Source organism: Megachile rotundata, chromosome 16, assembly GCF_050947335.1.
Source record: "Megachile rotundata isolate GNS110a chromosome 16, iyMegRotu1, whole genome shotgun sequence".
Classification (NCBI taxonomy): domain Eukaryota; kingdom Metazoa; phylum Arthropoda; class Insecta; order Hymenoptera; family Megachilidae; genus Megachile; species Megachile rotundata.
Window position 1 is genome coordinate 1,661,309 of NC_134998.1, and position 22,440 is coordinate 1,683,748.

At 44.8% G+C, this 22,440-nt stretch overlaps 1 protein-coding gene across 1 annotated transcript; it reads right to left on the reverse strand.

Annotated features, from left to right (window-relative positions):
- Nucleotides 1-18,000: 18,000 nt before the first annotated feature.
- Nucleotides 18,001-18,528, reverse strand: LOC143266095 (uncharacterized). The gene has a single exon (XM_076541718.1). The coding sequence runs from the start codon at nt 18,526-18,528 to the stop codon at nt 18,001-18,003; it is 528 nt and encodes a 175-aa protein (XP_076397833.1).
- Nucleotides 18,529-22,440: the final 3,912 nt, after the last annotated feature.

Genomic DNA, 22,440 nt, shown 5'->3' on the forward strand with positions numbered 1-22,440 from the left:
TCGGTAGATACAAAACAAAGGTTCCCGATGTTTCGCTTTCGAGAGAGTTCGGAGACGTTGCTCACCGCGGCGGTGAGGTGACGGACGGGGACAGCATTCTTCGCTAAGATTGCGGTTTCCAAACAGGATGATGTTGAATATCCTCATGAGAATCCCTGTGGGCATCGCTCTTAGTTGGCGTGAGGATAATCCGTCAGGGCCCTTAGCGGTACCTTTCGGTAGCATCGCTTTCCTGACCTCTTCTTGGCGCCCATATGCCATGGTGTATTGTGGTGGGATCTTCTGCCACCGGAGATTTATCAGACGCTCCCTTCATTACTTGTTTCCAGAAGGGTTCCATAACCCCTTAAGGGGGCTGCGTCATTCTTCCTAATCCGTCGTGGATGTTCGTGATATATCTCTTCCTGTTCTGGCGCCATTGAAATTGAGTCATAGCATAGTCATGTCGGCGCTGCTGTCTGCGCGTTGGTTGCTGTTCACGTCGTTGGCTTGAAGTCTTGGCTTGGTTCTTCTTTTTAGAGGCTTGTTGTGGTGGATGTATTTTACGCAGGTAGATAGCGAGATAATGTAGTCAGGTGGTCTACAATGTCTTGGAGCTCGATTGGTCGGTAGTCATGTCCTTTTAAAGTCTGCAGCCTGGCTAGATGGACTAGGATCGGGTTGTTGCCATCATCATCCTCGTTTCGTGTATCTTCATTTCTGTGATCACTTGCTCCACCAATTGCTTGTAAGCAGGTTTCCTCCTATCCCCTTTAATAGCCTCAACCGTTCTAGGCTGGAAGATCTTCTCTAGAGTTTGATTTAGAAATTGTTCTATGATACATGACGGACAACCCGCGTTAATCTAGTGTTATACTGGTCAAAGACGCGGAGTCCCACTAGTAGGCTCATGGATCAGATCCAAATCACAAGACGCGCATGAGTGAATTTTTAATAAACAAATAATCACAAACAAAAAAGACAATTCTGTATATTGATCGAGCGGGGAGCGTCAAGGCAGAAAATACAATGAAATGAACCTAAATAAACTAAAATAAACTAATATGATTATCTATGTACACTTACTGACTAAAGGAAAATGACTAAATCTACTAATAATACCCATTGATCACTTTTTGCGTCTGCGCCATGTATACGCCATAAAGTATTTATGAATGGAGGAGCCGTATCGCAACACGCTGCACACCACAGTACGCTGAAGCTTATCCGGTAGCGTTGCCAAATGAAGTGGTTGACAGGGAGCCATTCACCCCTGGCACCAACGATAAACGGAAATATTTCCGTGTAGTGTCCAGCCTGCGCATAAGTCGCTTAAAAGATGGAGTTTAGAAAGCCGTATGATAGTCCGGGTCGCTTTGTAGACTCACGCGCTGCAGCAGACGGCGATATATAACTCCTATCTAATGTCTTAAATACGGCACAGAGAGGCCTCCATCTCGTATCTTAGCGTGCATGAAAGCGGTTGGTGTAGAGATTGGATGGTGGAGGGTGGCCTTGACAAACTTCCTAATCAGTCGCGCATTCCGTGAACGGTATTGCTCGCGAATATGATATCGTCAGCGAAGAGCAGGCACCCAATCTTAGCTTTCCCCAGTTTGACACCGTCTGCGGGGTCGATGGAGGTCACCAACTCGTCAACTGCTATGTTGAAAAGGGTTGGGCTGTCCGTATTGCCTTGTTGTACACCTCGACGCACTCCGATAGAACTCTTTTGTCCGTGGCACTCGATGGACGTATCGACGTTTTCGTATGTCGACATGATGTAATTAATTGTGTGCCGATCGACCCCCTTCTTGCGGAGAGCGAGTTCTATTGCGCGTGGGTGGATTCTGTCAAAGGCTTTGGTCAAATCTATGGACATCATGTACAGAGGGCGTCCCTCCATTCAGTGTTCACGGATCACTATATCCAAGACGGTACAGCTAGTCATTAGTTCGTCTGTCGGAGTGAAACCTCTCTGCGCGTGGTGTAGTTTAACATTTGTTGTGAGTCGGGAAGCAAAAATTTTGTGAAGCAGCCTGGAGAAACAGGAAGAAATCGGGATGGGGCGTCAGTTCGATGGTGAGGAAAGGCCGCCCTTTTTAGGAATGAGCACAGTGCGGTTGTGACGTAGTATTGATAGCGTACGGCATAGGCCGAAAACGATGTTCATAAGTGCCACCACGTCAGCCAAGTTCGCCCTGCGCAGATGGTGGTGCGTTATCCCATCAGGGCCACTAACCGACTGCTTGAGTCGCCGCAAGCCAAGCTCCGCCTCTGCGATGGTAATTGGGTAGTCCAACTGGAGTACTTCGCTTGGAGGCTGCGGAGTGGGGTCCTCGTATTCCGGGCACTCCTCGAACTGCGGGCGAAAGTATGCCTCAATTTCGGTCATACTAGGACAGACAGGGACATCGATATCCTAGTCGTCCAAGATCGCATGCGCTAGTTGCGTCGGGTTTTTGGCGAACAGGCGTTGAAACTTATTAAAATTGTCCGCTCTCCTGGTGTTGTGGTTTGGCTTATTCCTTTTCTTTAATTCCTTGTAACTCTTTCTTCTACGACCCTCCTTTCGTCCGCGAGCGGTGCGGTTATTAGCGGAGGGCGGATCGGCCAGGCTGAGGTTGCCAATTGCCGAGGAGATCAATGGATCAAACTCCTCAAACCTGGAACTATAAAACAATTTTGATATAAGGTCTTGGATCTTCGGTGTGCACGATGGAGATAGATCTTCTAAGTAAGCGCTAATGTCCGCGTGCATAGAAAGGACGCTACATTCCACGCCAGGTGGGACCTGGCTGTCATCAGAATGAGCGGCTGCAGCTGTAGATGGAGTGTCAGCTTGAGTAGCGGGTCCATGCTCCGGGCTCTGTGAGCCAATAGACGGTGCGGGTGCTACACCGGAATCCGTCTCAACTGGGGGAGTCATTTCTGAAAGGATCTCCTTGTACGTAGTTCTCTGGCGCAGCTTCTTGATGGCATCGAACGTGCGACCGGCATGCAAAGCAGATAATTTAGTGATAATCTCCTTTTGTTGCAGGCCCAACGGCAGCCGGGACTCCAAGAGTGCGAGCTGTCTCATTTCTCAGGCAGTTCACGTGGCCCTGGTGGTAGGGGCTCTCTTCTCTGCAAGTTGAAGATCCTTTGCATTGTACTGTTCTGAGTGTGTGCGCTTCATGTGCTGCCTGATTCCAGCGTACGTGGTGTATTTTGTGGGACACGCACTACAAGAGCACGTGCCGTCCTGGTTGGAAGATGGACGAGAGCAACGCCTGATGTGTTGCTTACACGACTCCAGGATCTTTGAAGTTAAGTTGATCAAACATGATGGGCACGCCGAGTAATCGGAATCTGAACGTAAAACAGCGGAATATCCATTGGATGTCGCCGGGTCATCATCGGAAGGGCAATCGGTCATCCGTGACATCCTTGTACTATTCGCAGCAAAAGATTTGTGGAGCTAGGCTCCGGGGCATCAGCGGGCTGCCAACACAAAGACACCCCTGACATGAAGTCGTGGGCTTTTGCCCGGGTTCGGCCGTTTCCGTTAGCTAGGACCTGGCGCAAAAATGGTCCCTTTCCCGGCGCCACGTGACTTTGCCTAAGGGTCGGACGTGGAAATCGGCCTTGGGGTGGGTTTCCAGATGGTGCAGAGATAAGATGGTCGTACGTCTCTACACCCTGCCCCCTAATCACCCCTGTTTGGCAGGAGCGCGAGTTCTAACTGCCGGACCACAGACGCGGTCAAAAACGCAGCGAGACTACACACTCCTGGGAGCTACGACGGGAGCTTAAGAGAGTCATAGTTACTAGTGGCCCGTGGAGTCACTGGCTAAAGTGGAATCGGGAATATGAATCCCTCTTTTTACCGTTTCTTTCAAATGCCTTCAGTTTTATTCATGCCGTGTAGATATTGGAGCGATATAATGTTTTGAATCGCCCTGTATATGTTTCTGCGTGCATAATATGATACTATACGCGAAACCCTTCAACTTTTGTTGGAAACATTTTTCTCCAAAGTCAATAGCTTCGAAGATATTCGGGGGACCACTTTTTGAATCACCCTGTATAACATTCTGAATGTATAGAAGCATCCTGCGTCCGAAGCCGTCCAATTTTCGTCCGACACAAGGAAAGGCACGCAGGTGTCCCCCTCTGATTTTGATGAAACTTCGTAGGTTTGTTAAGCAGGCAAAAATAAGGGACACTTATTTTTTTTTATTGGCTGAGACGCGGGTTTAAGGGGTGAAACGAGCCCTTAAAGTTTTGACCCTTTTTAGCTATCTCGAAAACCATACGAGATACATTAAAACTTCTAATAGAAAAGTTGTATAGTTTCTTGCGTATAATAACAGGATGTTAACCAATTTTGCAAAATACAATTTGTTTATAACAAAAAAATTTTTCATAACCTTATTTTACAATTTATTCAAATTTGTATAATGACAAAAAGTGTAGAGAATTTTATTACAAATCCATTGGTATATATACATACGATATTGCCTCCTACAATTCCTCAGATTTTTATTATAAACATTACGCGTGCGCGCCCGCGACGCGCCGCACGATACTAAACCGGATCATATCGTACGATATTACACTACCAGTCAACGTTATTTTTAAGCATAAATAAGAGACAATTCTATTTGCGTTATACATAACTGTTAATTTTATTAATTCGTATCACAAAACATTTATTGTTAAAGTACATAGGTATTCTATGTATATGTCAATTTTATAGGTAACGAATAGTTTGAATAAGTTAGGTACAGCTACAACTGTATACATCCATGATATATTCGACCATTGGGCTGGGCAGGCCCATGATAGTGAGCGTGTCCCGGATGGTGTTATGGGACACCGAGTCGAACGCCTTAGCGATATCTATGGATGCCATATAGAGCGGTTTAAAGTACTGCCAATGGTATCGCAGTATCATATCAAGATTGAAGGTGTTTTGCGCGCACCCGTCAGTAGGAAGGTGCTACGCGGTATTTCGCGGCTAGCTCGATAGATGCCCGCGAACCCCGCCTCGCCCGCGAATTCTCGAATCGGCCCTTCTGACCTAACCCGCGACCACGACCGTCGCGGCGCCTCCGCGGATTCGCGAACGAGTAGCACTTTGGCGCCCGATTCGAATCCGTTCGATACCGCTTTGATTTGTTACTTGATTGGGCGCCAGACGCGTTTCCGCGTCGCGATAAGGAACTTTAACGCGAGAGACTCGAATCGGCGGCGGAACGGCTCGGCAGCTCAGTATCCGTACGCGATGGTAGAGTGGCGTGATTCTTACAGGATAAGGAGGCTAGATGCGGAGGCGGATTTGATAGAATATTCCGGGATAATTCGTAAGAGACCTCGACTCAGCAGTATTTAGTAAAAGCAGCGCTGTTTATTGTAAATCTAATTAATCTAGACGATGAACAGTATGCTTCCGTATCCCGACAATCAACTCGTCCGTTAATACTTAGCAAATGACCGATGTTCGAGATTCTATTCCCGTAATTCTATGCCAATTCCTAAGCGTGATACCGTCGTCGTCGTCGATTTCCGGAATGATACGCGACGCAATTATCTATACGCAACTCTACTGACTAACGAAACGCGACGCAATTATTCTACCCGCGAAATAACGCAACGAAACGCAATTATCTTAACCGCACGAAATCTAACGCAACGAACTAAACGCGACGCGACTTATACTACGCACGAAATGATTCTGTATCGACGACCGTCTAGAGAGAGAAGGCGAGAACTAGCGCGACAAACTACGAAATGTCCGATACGACAAAACATGCACTTTCCGATCTGCTCCCGCGTAACTGAGAATTCGAAATCGAGACGTGGGTGGGCACAAAATTTGCAACGCTTTCGCGAGACTAAGAAACTAAATCGTGGCTATCGCGATACCAATCCCCCGGTCCGTTTCAGTGACCCGCCGAGTGCGGCTTCTCGATCTTTCTATCTCACGATACTTCTGAATTTTTCCGCAACTACTTAACCTAAGTATTAACTAACGCTCAATGCCGACACCCCGGCCACATTTCGCAGAATCGGCCGGTGATTGGCACACTCGATGATCGACAACCTACGATACGTTATTCCCGATTTCGAATTCTTTACAACGATAGAAGGTGAGGGGCTTACCGAGACGTCCTTTACGGCGTGGGAACAGCGGTAGTGGTCGATAATACAATCTGCTCTTACAAAACGGTGATCGAACTGGGCAAGTGCCTAATACAGAATGCTAAACCGCGTGCCCTTATGCCGGTACTCGGACACCTCGTGATCACCCCCACCCCAGGTCGAAGTTTCCGTCTTCTCGCGAAGGCATCTTCGGCAGGACCTCCTCTTGCTCCGCGACCTCTCTTCCTCTACCGCAGGTCCCTAGCGGGGAAGCGGCAGGGTAGCGGAACCTTCCTTAGGCGTATGTCGCTCTCTCGCAGACCTTCCTCCCCTTACTCCGCTGCCTCTCTTGGTCTATTGCTGGATCCGAGCGGCGTAGCGGCAGGGTAGCGGTGCGTTCCCTCGACGTACGGTGTTCCTTCGCTGGTGATGACGTCGTTATCCGATGGTACATACAAAATAAAGCGGCGACAGATTCCGGTCGTACGATATTATATGCGCTTCGTTCTCTCTCTAGACGGTTTCTGCCCCTAATGCAATGACTGTCCGGTCTCCCGAGGAGGTTCCTTGTGACGGGTATAAAATACCACGTTACAAAGGAAAGCCTTTTGCCGCTTATCAAGTGCGACATTCTTGATTAGGCGTCTCGCTAGGACCTTATGGAATGTCCTTGTTAGTATTGACTGCACCGTTATGGGCCTATAGTCACCCGGCATCGACGCACCGTCCTTCTTAGATATTAGCGTCGTTCTCGCTTTGAGGAGGTGTCGAGGCAGTTTGCCACATACCATAAATAAATTCAAGATTCTAGTAAGAATCTGTATGGGCACTGCCCTGAGTTGCCGCGCCGAAAGTCCATCCGGACCAGGGCTGGTGTTCGCCTCTGGAAGGGACTTTTCGATCTCTTTTGGAACTATAGGATCCCATAGCTCGGGCACTTCCGGACGCTTGGTTTCCATATCAGGGGCTGTAGTGGCCCCTTTTGTCATAGTAGTCTGCCAGAACTGAACCATGGCCTGCCTGTCAGGTGGACTGACTTGTGATTTGCCCTTAAGGATGTTTTTCAGGCTTTTGCAGGGATTCTTTCTCCAGGCCTGCTGTGCTTTGGCGTACTCAATACGCCTGGCCTTCCTTTTGGTTACTTTCTTTGGCCCCTTTTTGGAAACCTTTTTCCCGTGTTTGATGATAGGCGGAAAAACTTTCAAGAGGTAGATTTCAAGCTCTTCTGAGATCCTGCCCTCCGACCATACGCCCACACCTTCGCATATTTCCAACAATTTCGCAGCGTCAAACGAAGCGTCCTGTAACGGTTCGAGCTGGTCGAACAGCTCCTTGACGGTCGGAGCTAGTCCGCCCGTTTGCACCACACCGCTTGGTGGTGGTGGACTTTCCACCGCTGCACTTTCTGCCGTCAGTTCCTCTACGATACAGAGAACCCTATCCCTGTGTCTCGTACTCTTCCTTTGACCTTTAATAGAATCCAGTGTCCTATGCGGGAAGAGAGGCTGCAACGCCTGGTTTATAAATTTTGTGCCTTTCAGGACGAGCTGGGCTTCTCGCCTCGCCAGTAGAGCCAGCTCCTCTGCACTCCACGGTGCTTTCTTATTATCGATTTTATCGATAAGCCTTTCATCGTGCCAGTTCTTATGGGCCCGCTGTTCATGGACTCCTCGCCCGATTTTAGATTCAAAGGGTCTTCCACAGCCTGGTTTTCGGCAGGTATAGGCCTCACTCGGACGTGCCTCCTCAGTGCGGGTCGTCGTCGGACCGAAAGGGCCTGACGACCCTCCGGCTTGAGAGGTAGCATCATCCGAGGCAGCGTGTTTCGTTTTTGGGCCGACATAAATACAGTCGAGGGGGACGGCAACCTCCAAGACCGATAGTGCACAGAGGCAGCTCTTAACTTCGCCCGATCCTCCGTTTTGGGAGTAAAGGGGTACTGGTGGCGGAAACCATCGTAGAGGTGGCTGCTTGCTGAAGTATGACTTGCAGGACTAGTCTCAGATACTAGGGTGCAAGCACCCCGACACCTCAGCGACTGCCTGCTGGGGCCTGAATCGAGCAGGGGATAGAATCCCGGGCTCCTAAGACCTTGTGTGAAAAGAGAGTCATAGTAAACTCCCGCCGTTTACCCGCGCTTAATTGAATTTCTTCACGTTGACATTCAGAGCACTGGCCAGAAATCACATTACGTCATCACCCTTGAGGGCCATCGCAAAAGGGCGAAAGAGATTTAGTCTGTATCCGGCCCACCGTAGGTGGACGCGGATGTGTTTCCTCACCCGGTCGGGTATACGCTATAACAGCCTATTTGTACACTCCGAGTTCACTACCCCTAAGAGTCCATCTCCATATAGACATGGTACCGGTCCACATCCCGGTGGGGCTTTCCATGCCACTCTTAGTACCTGTGATAGTAAGAATGAACCTCAAACAACGTTAAACAGGTCACCGTCGATGGCGTGGCCCCGAAGGGCGGGTTTCCTCTACAGCACATCAATTTCTGCTGGTGGCATCCGTTGCTCAGAAACCTGAGATCGGTAGCTCCGCCAGCAGGTTTAAGGGTGAGAGTCGTGTTGTCTGCGATCTCGGACTCATCTCGGATACTAGGCTTAGTTAGGGATCACCAGCCCGACACCTCAGCAACAGCCGTGCACTCACCCCCTGTTTCGGTAAACGTAAAGACGAACTTGCCCATGTTAACAGGATTCCTCCTGTAACCTTTGATGAGTCCCCGTCGAGGCAACTTCGGTTAACCTCTACAACACATCACGATTCTATCGGCGACATCCGTTGCCCAGAGACTGGGATTGGGTAGCTCCACCAATAGTTCTACGGGCACAGCCCATGTTGTCTGCACTGCACCCAGCACAGGGCCTGAGGCCCTGCGACTTGATTTACTGCGGAAATGTACGTTTATTCGGATCTACCTATGAAACGGAACTGCCACCATAATGGACCAGTGTATCGCTTCTACCATAGATCTCTTTGTCTTCCGATTGTTTCAATGATTGATCTAATTTTTGCGGCTCCTCGTCTTTTATACCGGTGGGCTCGGTGGTGGGGCACGGCTCAGATCTTGGAGATGCGCGCGCAGCGGCCAGCCTCGCGGCCTCTGTTGAAGAACCACCGTTGGTCCTAGATACCGCGTGATCCGGTATGGTCCAGCATATTTAAGGGTCAATTTGGCGGTGAATAAGGTAACTTGTCCTGAGAACCAGTAGTATGGTGTGGCTCTTCGAGGAACGAGGAAGAGGGCTCACCAGGTCGTTGGAGACCACACTCCAGGGTTCTTCTGCTGGGAGGGTGAACATTTTCCCAGCCGAAGGTTTCTGCAGGATCTTGTGCTCCTGACAATTTTGGCACTGGTGAACGTATCGGGCTGCGTCTCGGAACATCTCTGGCCAGTGGTATCGCTGAGCCAAACGGGCACTGGTTTTGCTGATCCCAAGATATCCCGCGGTGGAGGCGTCGTGGTTTGCTCGGAGAACAGCTTCCCGGTCGTTTTTGGCTACGTACAGTTTCCAGGACTGCTTCGGGTGGAGGCCCGTGTGGTCCGGGAAGAAGCAGTAGAGTTGCTCCCCCTGGAAATAGTACTCTGGGTACTGATCCGGCTGGACTCGTACGGCATGAAGGGTCCTGGCGTACCCTGGGTCGAGGAATCGGTCGTCGATCGCGTCCGCTTCTTCGGCTGGTTCTTCGGGCTGGCGAGACAGGGCGTCGGCCACCAAGTTGTTCTCCCCGCGGCGGTGTTGGATGTTGAAGTCGTAGTGTTGGATTTCCAGACAGCAACGGGCCAGGCGTCCGGACGTGTTGTTGATGGCCTGTAGCCATTTCAAGGCCTGGTGATCGGTGAGGACAGTGAACCGGTATCCATCCAGGTAGGGTCGCATCTTCCGAATGCCCCATACCACGGCTAGGCATTCCCTTTCGGTGGCGAAGTAGTTGCCCACGGCTTTGTTGAAGCTCCGGCTGGCGTACGCAATGACCCGCCCTTCTCCCTCGTGCTCCTGGGTTAGGACAGCCCCTAGTCCATGGTCACTAGCGTCGGTCTGGAGAACGAATGGCCGTTCGAAGTCTGGACAGGCCAACATGGGGGCTGTGGCCAACTGGTGTCGTAGCTCCTGGAAAGCGGCTTTCTCCACCGTGGTCCAGGTCCAGCGCTGGAGGAGCCGGTTCAGCGGAACGGTCAAGTCCGAGAACCGCGGGATGAATCGCCTATACCAAGATACTGTTCCCAGGAATCGGTGCAGCTCTTTTGCGTTGGTTTGAGCGGGAATCTCCAAGCGGACGGGGCCTGCACCTTCCCGGGGTCAGTGCGTATCCACTGGCCGGTGATCACATGGCCTAAATAGACCAGCTCAGTCTTTCTAATATGGCACTTCTCGGGGTTGGGGCGGAGGCCAGCATCTCGAAGTCGCTGGAAGACTTCTCTCAGGTTGAACACGTGCTCTTCGAGGGTCCTCCCGAGAACGATGTCTCGGGATACGCGAAACTGCGCGGGGCCAAACGGGGTCCGATGACTTGGTCCAGCAGCTTGGCTGGTCGATCGGAACCGTGACGAGATATTCCAAATTATTGATACGCAGTTGGAGATGTGGAGGTATAGGACATGGGACTACAGAATGCCGAAGGAGGCTGGACAGAAAGGAGAGGGGAACAGGAGATAATAAGGACTTAAGGAAAATAGCGGATCGGAACATAAGAAAGGAAGAAGAGGGAAAGGAAACGGAGAGAGGAGGTAAGTATACAGATGGAAAGAAATGCATTAGATGACATTAACGTAGAGATAGATAAGGCGAGTAGGGCACTCCAGTTGCTGGATGACAAGATACTGGAAAGTAGTAAAGAAGAGGATACTATAAATTGACTATATATTAGTAAGTAATAGTAACAATATTAATAGTATTTGTATATAAATTTTTATTTGGATTCATTTTAATAGTTTTGTCTTATTTTGTTTACGAGTAATATTAATAACTACACTGCTGGTCAAAATTAACGCACCACTTTCTTTAGCCGTTTCTTTCTTTACGTTCTGTTGGAGGTAGGACTTTGAAATTTTGAGGATAGTTGGGCCCATGGGTTATCTCAATGCTTCAGGAGTGCCATTGTTGCCTGCCACTACCTTGCGGTATCGGCGACCCCTTGAATGCTAGGGGGTCCAAAAACCGAAAAAAAAGGCTCTTAATTCGACAGAAAAAAAGAAAAAATCCGAAATTTTTGTATAGAATGAGGTTCTTTAGGTTGCGGCCTTTCCGAAAATGCCCGGCTCAACCGCCTGCGACACCCCCAACCCCCTCCCTAATTTTCCGCCCCTCCCAAAGGGGCGGTTTTTTCGATTTTGCTCAAACTTTTACCGAAGCTTTCTCTCGACCCCAGTTATACCTGGTAAAAGTTTGGTCGCGTTTGCACCAACCCCTTGGTCGCTACACGCTGTCGAAAAACCACCCCTTGCTGTTTTTTAATTTTTTTCACAGTTAAAAGTCAATTTTGGACCTGCAGTTCACGGAAAAACTTGTTTCCGTGCCAACGGTATCGTTCCTGTTGATGGTTTGGGCCTGGTGTGAAACCAACCCCCGCTGAGGGGGTTCCTACTTCCAACCCTCTCAATCCACCCCCGGGGGTGGGCGGGTAAATTGGCCTATGTTCGCAACGACCTCTCACGCTGCTGCGCACTCTTTTCAAAAACCGTGAGCCGCGTGATGATTATTTTTAACACAAATAAAGATTGTGAGATTCGTGTGGTGTGCGGTTAAGGAGTGAAATCCACAGGTCAATATCTTTCAACAATAAGATTTATTCAATAAAACGATAAGAAATGAAACTAACAAATAACAATAATAACAAATAAAGAAAAATATATAGATTATAAATGATTAATTAGAATAGAGAAACTGAATAGACTTTGATATAAGAATAATAATAGAATTTGATAAATTAAACAATATATGATTGATAATTATGAATTTAACGATATGAAACTCGCTATGTAATACTTTATATGGGACCGTATCTGAATCGGGTCTCTGATAAAGCAAACTTCGTATTCGTAATATTAACTAAATTTGATATTCGATTTTTGCGTTCGACGCTATCGCAATGACAAGATTTTACTTGATTAACACATTTATAAGTTATAATGAATCCTACCTAAGTGTAATTTGATTTCTAGATTTATATAAATGAAATTTTACAAAATTTATAATGTTAGCGCTTTGTAATCTACCGCCGCGAGAAATTCAACCTAAGTGAAATTCTCTAAACGCACCTAAATACGCTTTCGCAAAATTAGACAGATTTATCCTACTATCTAACGCGGTGTAGTCGACTACGTAAATTACGCTAGTGTGAGAACAGTATTCTTTAATAACTCGAATTATCAAAATTTATCTGAATCTAAATGAATCTCTCTTCGGAACAGTTACTCTTTTTATTATCTGACTCGACAACTAATGGTCCATGACCCTTTTAGCCAAAACGAATATTGACAACCAAAACCAGATCGCTTAATTGGGGAGCCTGAGTTAGCTAGCTGCTAAACAACCCAACGCCACAGTGGCGAAAAACGGCGAAAACGTGGACAAAAGTCAAAAAATGGAAATCGCAATTCTTGAAATCCGTTTAATGGAATTAGTTTATAAGGAATGTGTGCATACTGTTTTCACAGTTTTAATGACTTTATTACTACCATTTCGAAGATATGAGCCACAAAAGTTGAACATTTTTTAAAGTCAATTTTTCCGGGTAAAGTTTAACATAATGCTGTTCATTATTTTTTAAATATTATGTTCATCCACTATTATCGGCTGTTTATATGATACTTTAACATTATAATTATGTAAGTTGCACAACAAAATGTTTATTATTAACACTGATATGGAAAAACATATAAACCATAGTCATATTTAATGTTTGTGTAAGGTAAAAGTTGTGAACTCCACCTCGGTTCACCTACCAAATAGGCTTAAATGAAAGCTGGAAGCTTCCCGAATAAGAATCTGTAACGATATCTTGCGGTAATTTGCGGTTTTCTGAGTTATTCACATTTATGTTCACGCGCGCGCTCTATTATCATACGTGACAACAGCGGTTTCGAACGTTTTTCAAATATGTCGTCGCTGACCTTTGCAAAATGTCTTGTTTTGTAGGTGAGATTTCAATATCCACACCCATATATATATATTACATATTAGATATTTAAACATTGTTAAAAAATTTAAAAAATAAAAATTTATTTGCAATTTCTGATAATAAAAAATGAATTTGCTAATGAAAAAAATATTATTATGATAGTTCAAACATTCAAGTTTAAAATGCAAAAAGATTTAATTAATTTCGATAAATAGTTTTCGAGATAAAAATTCATACGTACTAGTTAACTAACCGTATTAGTTAACTAACAAATCAAAATTCGATTTTTAACACAAAAAATTAATTTGTAACACTAATATAATCATTTTATCTAAAAACATTTAAATAATTTATCTAAGAATCGAAGATATTAGTTTTGTCCACGTTTTCGTCGTTTTTCGCCACTGTGCAACGATCCAGAGTCAGATGAAAAGTATAAGCCTGACAGGGTAGCAAATCAATTGATTCTAACGTAAAGTCGCGATTGCTGAACTGCCACCCAAAAAACACGGGCTTCAGAGACCAAGCCGCTCAAATGGGGAGCCTGCGTTAGCTAGCTACGAAACAACCCAGAGCGAGCTCCGAGAATCTGAAGGCTCGTTAGCAATCCGACAAAAAATCAAATATGAGTAGCTGAGAGCAATCGTTTCGATATCTTAGCCTTTCTTGGCGCTAAGTATAGCTCTTACCTGACGGAGTTTCAGATACGAGATCGTTTGAACGGGGAGCCTGCGTTAGCTAGCTGCTGAAACAACCCACAACCAAGTGTCCAAATGGCATATACCCGCTTGACCAATCAAGTATCAAGATTCGTTGCGGCTCTTGACAGCGAAAACTGTTCCTAATTATTCTTATCAAAGAGACTTCTATTGTGCTCGACTGCGAAAACTGTTCTGATTTTAGACGGGTTTCGCTCGCCCTTTTATACTCGCAGGTTCGCCGAATTCCTGGAATTTCTGTGACGTCAGAATATCTAAATTTTCATATCGATCGATAATCGATACGTGACATACGGTCGATAATTTTGGCAATTACTGTCGATAACTAGCTATTCCTATCGGTGGGTACCAGATTGTCGTGATGTTGGCGATAGGAAAATAAAATAATTTTCAGAAAAAAAAATACACCGACTTCGAAATGCACTAAAAAGTATAAAATAATTTCTATTTCCTAATGAAGTAATTTCTATTTCATTGAATCATACAATTACGTCACAGATATGAATGAAACCTATTTACTCGTTAGGTAGTATATTAAATACATTTCAACCTTTTCGGAGGCGGCGCAAAATTAAAAGCTTTTCTTGAACATGTCAACCTTTGGACAGCCGAACATAGGCAATGCTTGTATAGCTATATCTTTTTCTATACATATAACTCGACAGCACGCCGCGAAGTAGGCGTTAGTGCGTATAGAATGTAACTATGGTCTATCTAGATTCATAGAGTATGCGACGGAAAGACTCGATCGCCGCATATACTATAAAGATAGAGCCCATCTGCCGCAAATTTGGTAATTCCCGCGTCGTGGGCTCCGTTTATAGGTTCTTAAATCCATGGCTTCCACATGCGAACGAAGTCAATTCAATTTCATTTATATCAGAAACGTTGCGAAATGAACATGCAGTCGTTACATTTACGTATATTACCAGATATATCTATAATGGTACGTATTCTTTCTCAGGATTTATTAATTTCCAATACGTCATACCACAATCAACTGGTTATTGGCAGGGACGTTTACTGAGGTATTTTTAATTTTGCGCCGCCTCCGAAAAAGTTGAAATGTATTTAATATACTACCTAACGAGTAAATAGGTTTCATTCATATCTGTTACGTAATTGTATGATTGAATGAAAGAGAAATTACTTCATTAGGAAATAGAAATTATTTTATACTTTTTAGTGCATTTCGAAGTCGGTGTATTTTTTTTCTGAAAATTATTTTATTTCACGCTTTTTAGTGGAATGCGGAGAATTGTATGGGATACTGTGAGACAGTTCTTCTGGGCTTTTTTTTGTCTGCGTAAATGCCGTGAGCATAATTAAGTAAAAGACAACATGGATATTCGTTTTTCAATTTTGTTTGCAACAATAATCCTTTGCAACTAAAAAATGAAAAAATTTTTGGTAATGGTACCAATGGGGAGTCAGACTCTACAAGATGCGAAAGGCTTTGTTCCGATCGGATCACCCACCTAGGAAAAAACCGGCGAACGTGCATAGAAAAAAAAATCAGGGACACTCTTTCAGGGACAAGTACAAACTAATTACATCATGATTAAGGGTGCTTCATCCATTTGTTCTTTGTTAACTTTCTTTGCAAAAATTTACTGCACATGTGTATCTCTTACGGTTTAGAACTGCGCAAGGGTGAAAGTATCCATAAAATAATAGCAGATCCTGCGCAACAAATTCATTTTGATTCAATTTCGATTTCATAATGCATAACATCATTCCTTTAATTGCACGTATTCTACATCATTACGAAGATATTACACTTCGCACAAGTACAATTTACGCATCCTCCGTGCGTTGAATACTGCCATCAGTAGGCACCCATAACGCGGATCAAATGCGATATCTGACTCGAACGGCATATTTTTATACAGGCGCCTTTGGACCTTCAAATTCTTTTTTTAAATAAGTTAGTGTAAAAAATGTAATATAATACAATTTCCAGAATATTACGTATAGAAATCAGTTGTGCACCGAACGGAAGGTATAAAATGTACGTATAACTTCAACGACAATAATATTTTTTCCACAAGCGAAATTAAAAATTCCAATTTATCCGTATTTTGTCTTTTCACCTACAGTTTACATATGTGAAATTTGATCAAAATAGTACGAAGTTTTATTAAAAAAATGTGCAAAATAATGTTAATTTTTAACATATTTTTTAAACAAATAAATTTTTCAAAAATCCACTTACGCCATATTATTGGCCTTCTAAAACAGAAAAATTTGCACTTTTAATTTTTTGTCTAGGCCTAATAGTTCCTGAGATATTCGAGAAAATATGTTTTGCAACCCCAACTTTGGGGGCCATTTTCACCCCTTCAGCATGGACGATGGCCGATAAAAAAAAATACGTGTCAAATATTTTTTTGTGTTCTATATCATACTCAAAGCGCATCAAAATCGGCGATTGGCGATTGGGTAATGTCCCTTGTTAGTTAGCGTTTTGGTACAGTGCATTGTAATTGCCCTTTCTTGTCTTTCCCGTGCATAGCACGGGCGTTCCACTAATATTAATAACAATAGTTTTTCGCTAATATCACGAAAACTAGAGTTTTCCGTCAATTATGCATAAGGAAAAACTCGTTCAGAATCATGCCACTAATAACGTATTAGAAGGACATTAAAATCGTTCGAAGTTGGTTTCAAAAGTTAATAACAATTTTTCGCTAATATCTCGAAAACTAAACCTTTCCGCGAAATTTGTATATGAACAAAATAGTATAGAATCATGTCCGCGATAAGATATTAAAAGCGCACTAAAATAAAAAAAATGTTTATTTCAAAAATTTCCGGTTTCTTGCAATAGCAACACTTTGCAATTAAAAAATGAAAAATTTTTTGATAATGGTACCAATGGGGAGTCAGAACCCACCAGATGCAAAGGATTTCGTTCCGATCGGTCAACCCAGTTAGCCGTAATCGGCGAACATACATAGAAAAAGAAAAAAGTTGCCGGTTGTTTTGCAATAACAACACTTTGCAATTAAAAAATGAAAAATTTTTTGATAGTGGTACCAATGAGGAGTCAGCACCTACCATATGCAAAAGGTTTCATTCCGATCGGTCCATCCAGCTAGGCGTAATGCGCAAACATACATAGGAAAAAAAAAAAAAAATATACTGATCGAATTGAGTAACCTCCTCCTTTTTCGAAGTCGGTTAAAAACTGATTAACTCGGCCTCCTTTCGTCAGTACACCCACCCTACGGGGTACACGCGTTACCCCGCAGACGTAGGTCCCTGTTCGGGCGCCAATATAATCGCCGGACTAGGTCCGGTTTACTTTATTATTTTGCCGACACAGTCGGCGTCCCAGGTTCGGACGCAGTTCAGTTGCGGTCGGTATGGTTCGCTAACGCTACCGCTTGCCTGTTGCTCTCTGCTTATCGGCCCGCGGCCCGGCTTTATATATGCCGCGGATGCCGATTCTCTCGTGAGGATCGCGGTCGCGGTAATCGCCGCCAATCGGCGATTATCGATACGTTTGGGCTAATGACCATGGCAGTCGATGCCCATAACACTAATCATCATCATCATCATCATCATCGATACGTTTGCGCCTGCTAGCGCGCTATCGTGTACGCGCCTAATGGCGCATTACACAGTCATGAGTCTAGAATGTTCGAGACGTTACAATAAAAACAAAGCAATTTTGAATATCCCGAACATTTTTAAATTCATTTACAGATTGATTATTTGATTCATCCCATGTTAGGTTTACAACCAGAAGGATTGTCGCAACTCGTTGTTCAGGAATAATTTCGACAATTGCTTGATGTTCCACTGATTCTCATTTTGTTTAAGCCATATGGGGCATTGTAACGGACGCTTACTTTTAATAAAATCAGAAGAATTTTGACCACGAAAGAGGTCGTCCGCGGGATTGTCCTCACTAGCTATATGATGCCAATCATTAACGTTGGTTTTTATCTCAATCTCTGCTACTCGATTGGTAACAAAGGTTTTTAATGTGTTAGGAGAAGTTTAAATCCAATATAATACGATGAGTATAGTCGGACTACAGATGAATTTTGCTAAATGTTAATTTTAATGCTTCTGATATTGTTTTAACTAAATTTGCCAATAGATGGGCTACACATAATTCTAACCTAGTTGTGGTCATTGTTTTCATAGGTGCTACGCAAGATTTGGCGCATAATAATTGCGCGTAGCAATTGTTAATTTTATTTATGGATCTTATGTACACACAAGCCCCATAAGCATTCTTGTTTGCGTTACAAAATCCATGTAATTGGACATCATTAAAATTACTTAAAATGATTTGACTAGGTACCGTAAACTGACTAAGTATTGGAGGATTATGTTTAAAATTCATCCATTTTGTACATAATGCCTTTGGAATTGACTCATCCCAGTCAAGATTCGCCTTCCATAATGCTTGCATAATAAGTATGGCTATTACAATTACTGACTCTAACAGTCCTAAAGATTCAAACAACTGTGCAATTTCTGATAATATATTGCGTTTTGTAATGCAGATTGTTCCGTAATGTCCGCATATAGCTGAGAGTCTCCGTGGAAACATTAAATATCGCGCTAACGGCCATATCGAGAAGAATTCGCGAATCACAAATCTCCTCGCGAACGAGGCATCGCGCATTACCGATCCTTTACATGCGTAATTGTAGTTACTATTCGCGGTCCTTGTTCTCCTGCGTACCTGTGCTCTATATCGATTAGGATCTGTCGCGCATCCCCGTTTTCGCTGATCGAGGCCGATAGATCGTCCCGTCGTTCTTCTTGTTCCGGCTCTTGGAGAAGTCACACGCACCCGAGTTACTTTCCAATTCGAATTCCGCGAAGTTGTGATAATCCGCCGAGCTATTACCATTATTTAGAGACACCGAATATCGATAAAATTAACGGAACGTCGTGCCCGCGATATTTTCCGTGTTGTCCGTTACTTCGTGTAAATCACCGTTGCCATCGCCATAACATGTGGCGAGATTCTCAGCCTCTATTTCGACCGGTATCTCGTGCTTCCGCGGTCGGACCTTGATCGCTGCGAAATTTCGGTAATATCGTCGCGTCAAGATTTCCGTCGCGTTCGGAGCTAACGCAGAGTTCCACCCAAGATTTCCGACGCGTTCGCGAGCAGCGACCCGATCAAAGGCAAGATCTCCGTGCATTCCATCGAACTTTCGTCTACCGGTCGATGTGTCACCTTTCGTACTCGTAGTTCAAAATTTAAACTGTGACATCGTAAATAAAGTGATTGTGGACTGTTTCCAGTGTAAAAAGTGTTAACAGTTAATTCCCGTCCTCCATTCCCGAGTCCAAAAACCTATATAGAATAAAAATCCAGCCCATTACCCAACAGACACGTATTTTTTTTTATCGGCCATCGCTCACATTGAAGGGGTGAAAATAGCCCTCGAAATTGGGGGTTGGAATCATATTTTTGGGAATATCTCCGGAATTAAAGAAAATAATTAGTTTCCTTTTTTTGCAAATGGTTGGTCTTTAAATAGGGAATTTTTGTGCGGAAAAACATCTCACGTGTGCGGTGATCCCGAAAAATTTGACAGATGGACGGAGACGCGGCAGCAACTGAACTTGGCGAGCAACGCGAGCACGTCGATAAACGGAGCGGGAGAGCTGCGGATAACCCTTCAAAACAAAGATGGCGGAACAAATGTAAATTTAAAGGACGTTCTTTATGTGCCCGAATTGAGAACGAATTTGCTTTCTGTAAGTAAAATTGCCGATAAAGGGTATAGCGTAATATTTCATAGTGAGGGCGCTGTGATTCGAGATAGCAAAGATAACCTTGTATTGTCCGCGAAAAGAAAAGACGGATTGTATTTTACGTCGGAAATCGCGGAAACGACCGGAAGCGTAAGTGATCGAAAGGGCGGAAACAGTTTAGGGTTATGGCATTCTAGACTCGGACATTTAAACGAAAAATATTTAATTATTAATCCGTGCGAAACGTGCTTAAAGGAAGAATTACTAAATTACCTTTTTCAAGCGAGTCGTAGCGAGCGACAAAATTGTTAGAGATTGTTCATACCGATATATGCGGGCCAATGCGGATTCATTCGATCGGAGGCGCTCGATGTTTTGTGACATTTATCGATGATTATAGCCGTTGGTGCGAAGCACGATTCCTGAGATCAAAGGACGAATTGATCGGTGCTTTCAAGGCATACAAGGCTTTAGTTGAAAAACAAACGGGCGAAAAGATAAAGAATATTGCAATCGCGAATTTGATATTTTTCTTTCGGAGCAAGGAATTAAGCGTCGACTAACCGTACCACACACTCCGGAACAAAACGGAGTTGCCGAGCGCAAAAATCGAATGCTACGCTAAGCGGCTAAATGTTTAATGATCGATTCGAACATATCTCAGGGATTTTGGGCCAAAGCAATCGCGACGGCGAACTACGTGCGCAATGGGTGTCCATCGAGCGCGATAAATGGGAAAACTCCTTTCGAACTTTGGACCGGTCGTGTACCTAGGTTGAATCACCTGCGCAGTTTCGGATGCAAGGCAATTGCGCTAAATAAAAACCTGAACAAAGGGGAAATTTGAACCGCGTGGCCGCGAGTGTATTTTTATAGGATATTCTGATACGGCGAAAGCGTGCCGTGTTTGGTTTCCGTCCGAGCGAAAAGTCGAAGCGACCAGAGACATAATTTTTCTTGAGAACCGTGCGTCGGGAATGAAATTCGACGATTTTATAGACGATAAGATTTGGTATCAACCAAGCGAAAGTTCAGATTTTAAAAATTGGACATATGTCGAATTAAATGATTCTAATTTTAGTGTAGGTCAAGAGCGAATTCAGGCAGATCAAGAGCAAATTGAAATAGTTCAAGGCGAAGTGAAGGAGCCTGGTGAACCAAGTGTTCCGGCGCGAAGGGGGCCTAGAAGACCCCGGATCATTCGTACTGGTCTCCCAGGGAGACCTCGTAAGGCTCCAGCTCAGCCAAGAAGCGAGAATGTCGAAGAGAATACGATCAGCTTCGCTGAAACTGGCGACACACTGGAGTACGGGTGTATTGCTGAGACGCCAATTAATGCAGCTCTTGAAGGACCCGATGCTTCGAAGTGGCGAGAAGCAATAAAAGACGAATTCCTCAGTCACGTTAAAAGTGAAACGTGGGACGTGGTCGACCGACCTCAAACGAAGAGCACAATCTACTGTAGAATTGTCCTACGAAATAAATTCAAACCTGATGGTTGTATTGAAAGACGAAAGGCTCGCCTGGTGGCCAGAGGCTTCAGTCAGAAGCCCGGAGTAGATTTTCGCGAGACTTTCGCACCTGTCGCGAGGATGAATTCCATAAGGATGGTGTCTGCTCTAACGGTACAATACGGAATGGAAGTGCATCAGCTAGACCGCATATCTGAACGGCAGTATCGACGAGGAAATATACATGGACGTTCCCGATTTGTTAGAAAGATTGCTGTCCGAAATAATTTTTGGGGAAACGACGGAGAAGGAGAAATAACTTGCAACGTAAATGTGCGCGGAATTCAAAAATACTTTTATTATGTAAGTCGCGGGTGTACGTTCGCGTGTCTAACTGGAACAAGCAGGACTCGACTCGCGGGCGCGTCCTTTTATATTGACGAGTGTCGAACGTTCGAGTCGATTTTTCAAATTCGCCGGTTGGAGTGTTGGCACCGATGCGTGCCGTTGTTGTTAGTCGGAGGTCGGCGGGACGCGCTGTGTCCCAACCGTCGGCGATCACCTCCAACCGTTTTTCGCGGACGATAAACATCTATCGTCACGTTCGCGTTCCGCGCTGCTCGTATGCATCGGTTATTATTTGAACGTACGAAATTGAAAACCCGCTAAGTCCGCTACAAATTCAAGAGTGCTGAGACTTGGCACTTCGAGACGCGGCTAGAGAGATGCTGAAGAGACTACAGTCCGGAAATAAGGTATGCAGACTGAGGAAAGCGTTGTACGGTCTTAAGCAGGCTGGTCGACAGTGGCACATTAATCTTCGCCAGGACCTGCGGGAATTGGGATTGCAGCCTCTCAGCGGCGACACAAACGTTTACACCACGAAACGCGACGATAAGTTACTACTCATCGCAACCTACGTAGACGACTTAATAATAGCCTCCAACGAATTGAATTGGATCGAAGAAGTTAAGGAAAACTTGGGGCGAAGGTTTGCTTTCAGAGATTTAGGCAAGATTAGTTGCTGTCTTGGCCTAGAATTTACCCAAGATGAGAAGGGGATGTTCATTTGTCAAGACGGGTATGCAAGAAGCATCTTGCATAAATTCAGTATGGAAGACTGCAACCCAGTCTCGATGCCGGTGGACGTATCCAAGAAGCTAGACGAACCGAACGAACCTCTAACTGAGGCAGATTGTCCTTTCCGCGAACTAATAGCGTGCCTTATGTATCTCTCAGTCTGCACAAGACCAGACCAGAAATAAATATGTGCGCGACTTAAACACGATTATTTTTAT

Bases quoted from the DNA above. Each gene is read 5' to 3' on its own strand.
- LOC143266095 (XM_076541718.1), bottom strand. From the start codon at position 18,528: ATGTTTCCACGGAGACTCTCAGCTATATGCGGACATTACGGAACAATC.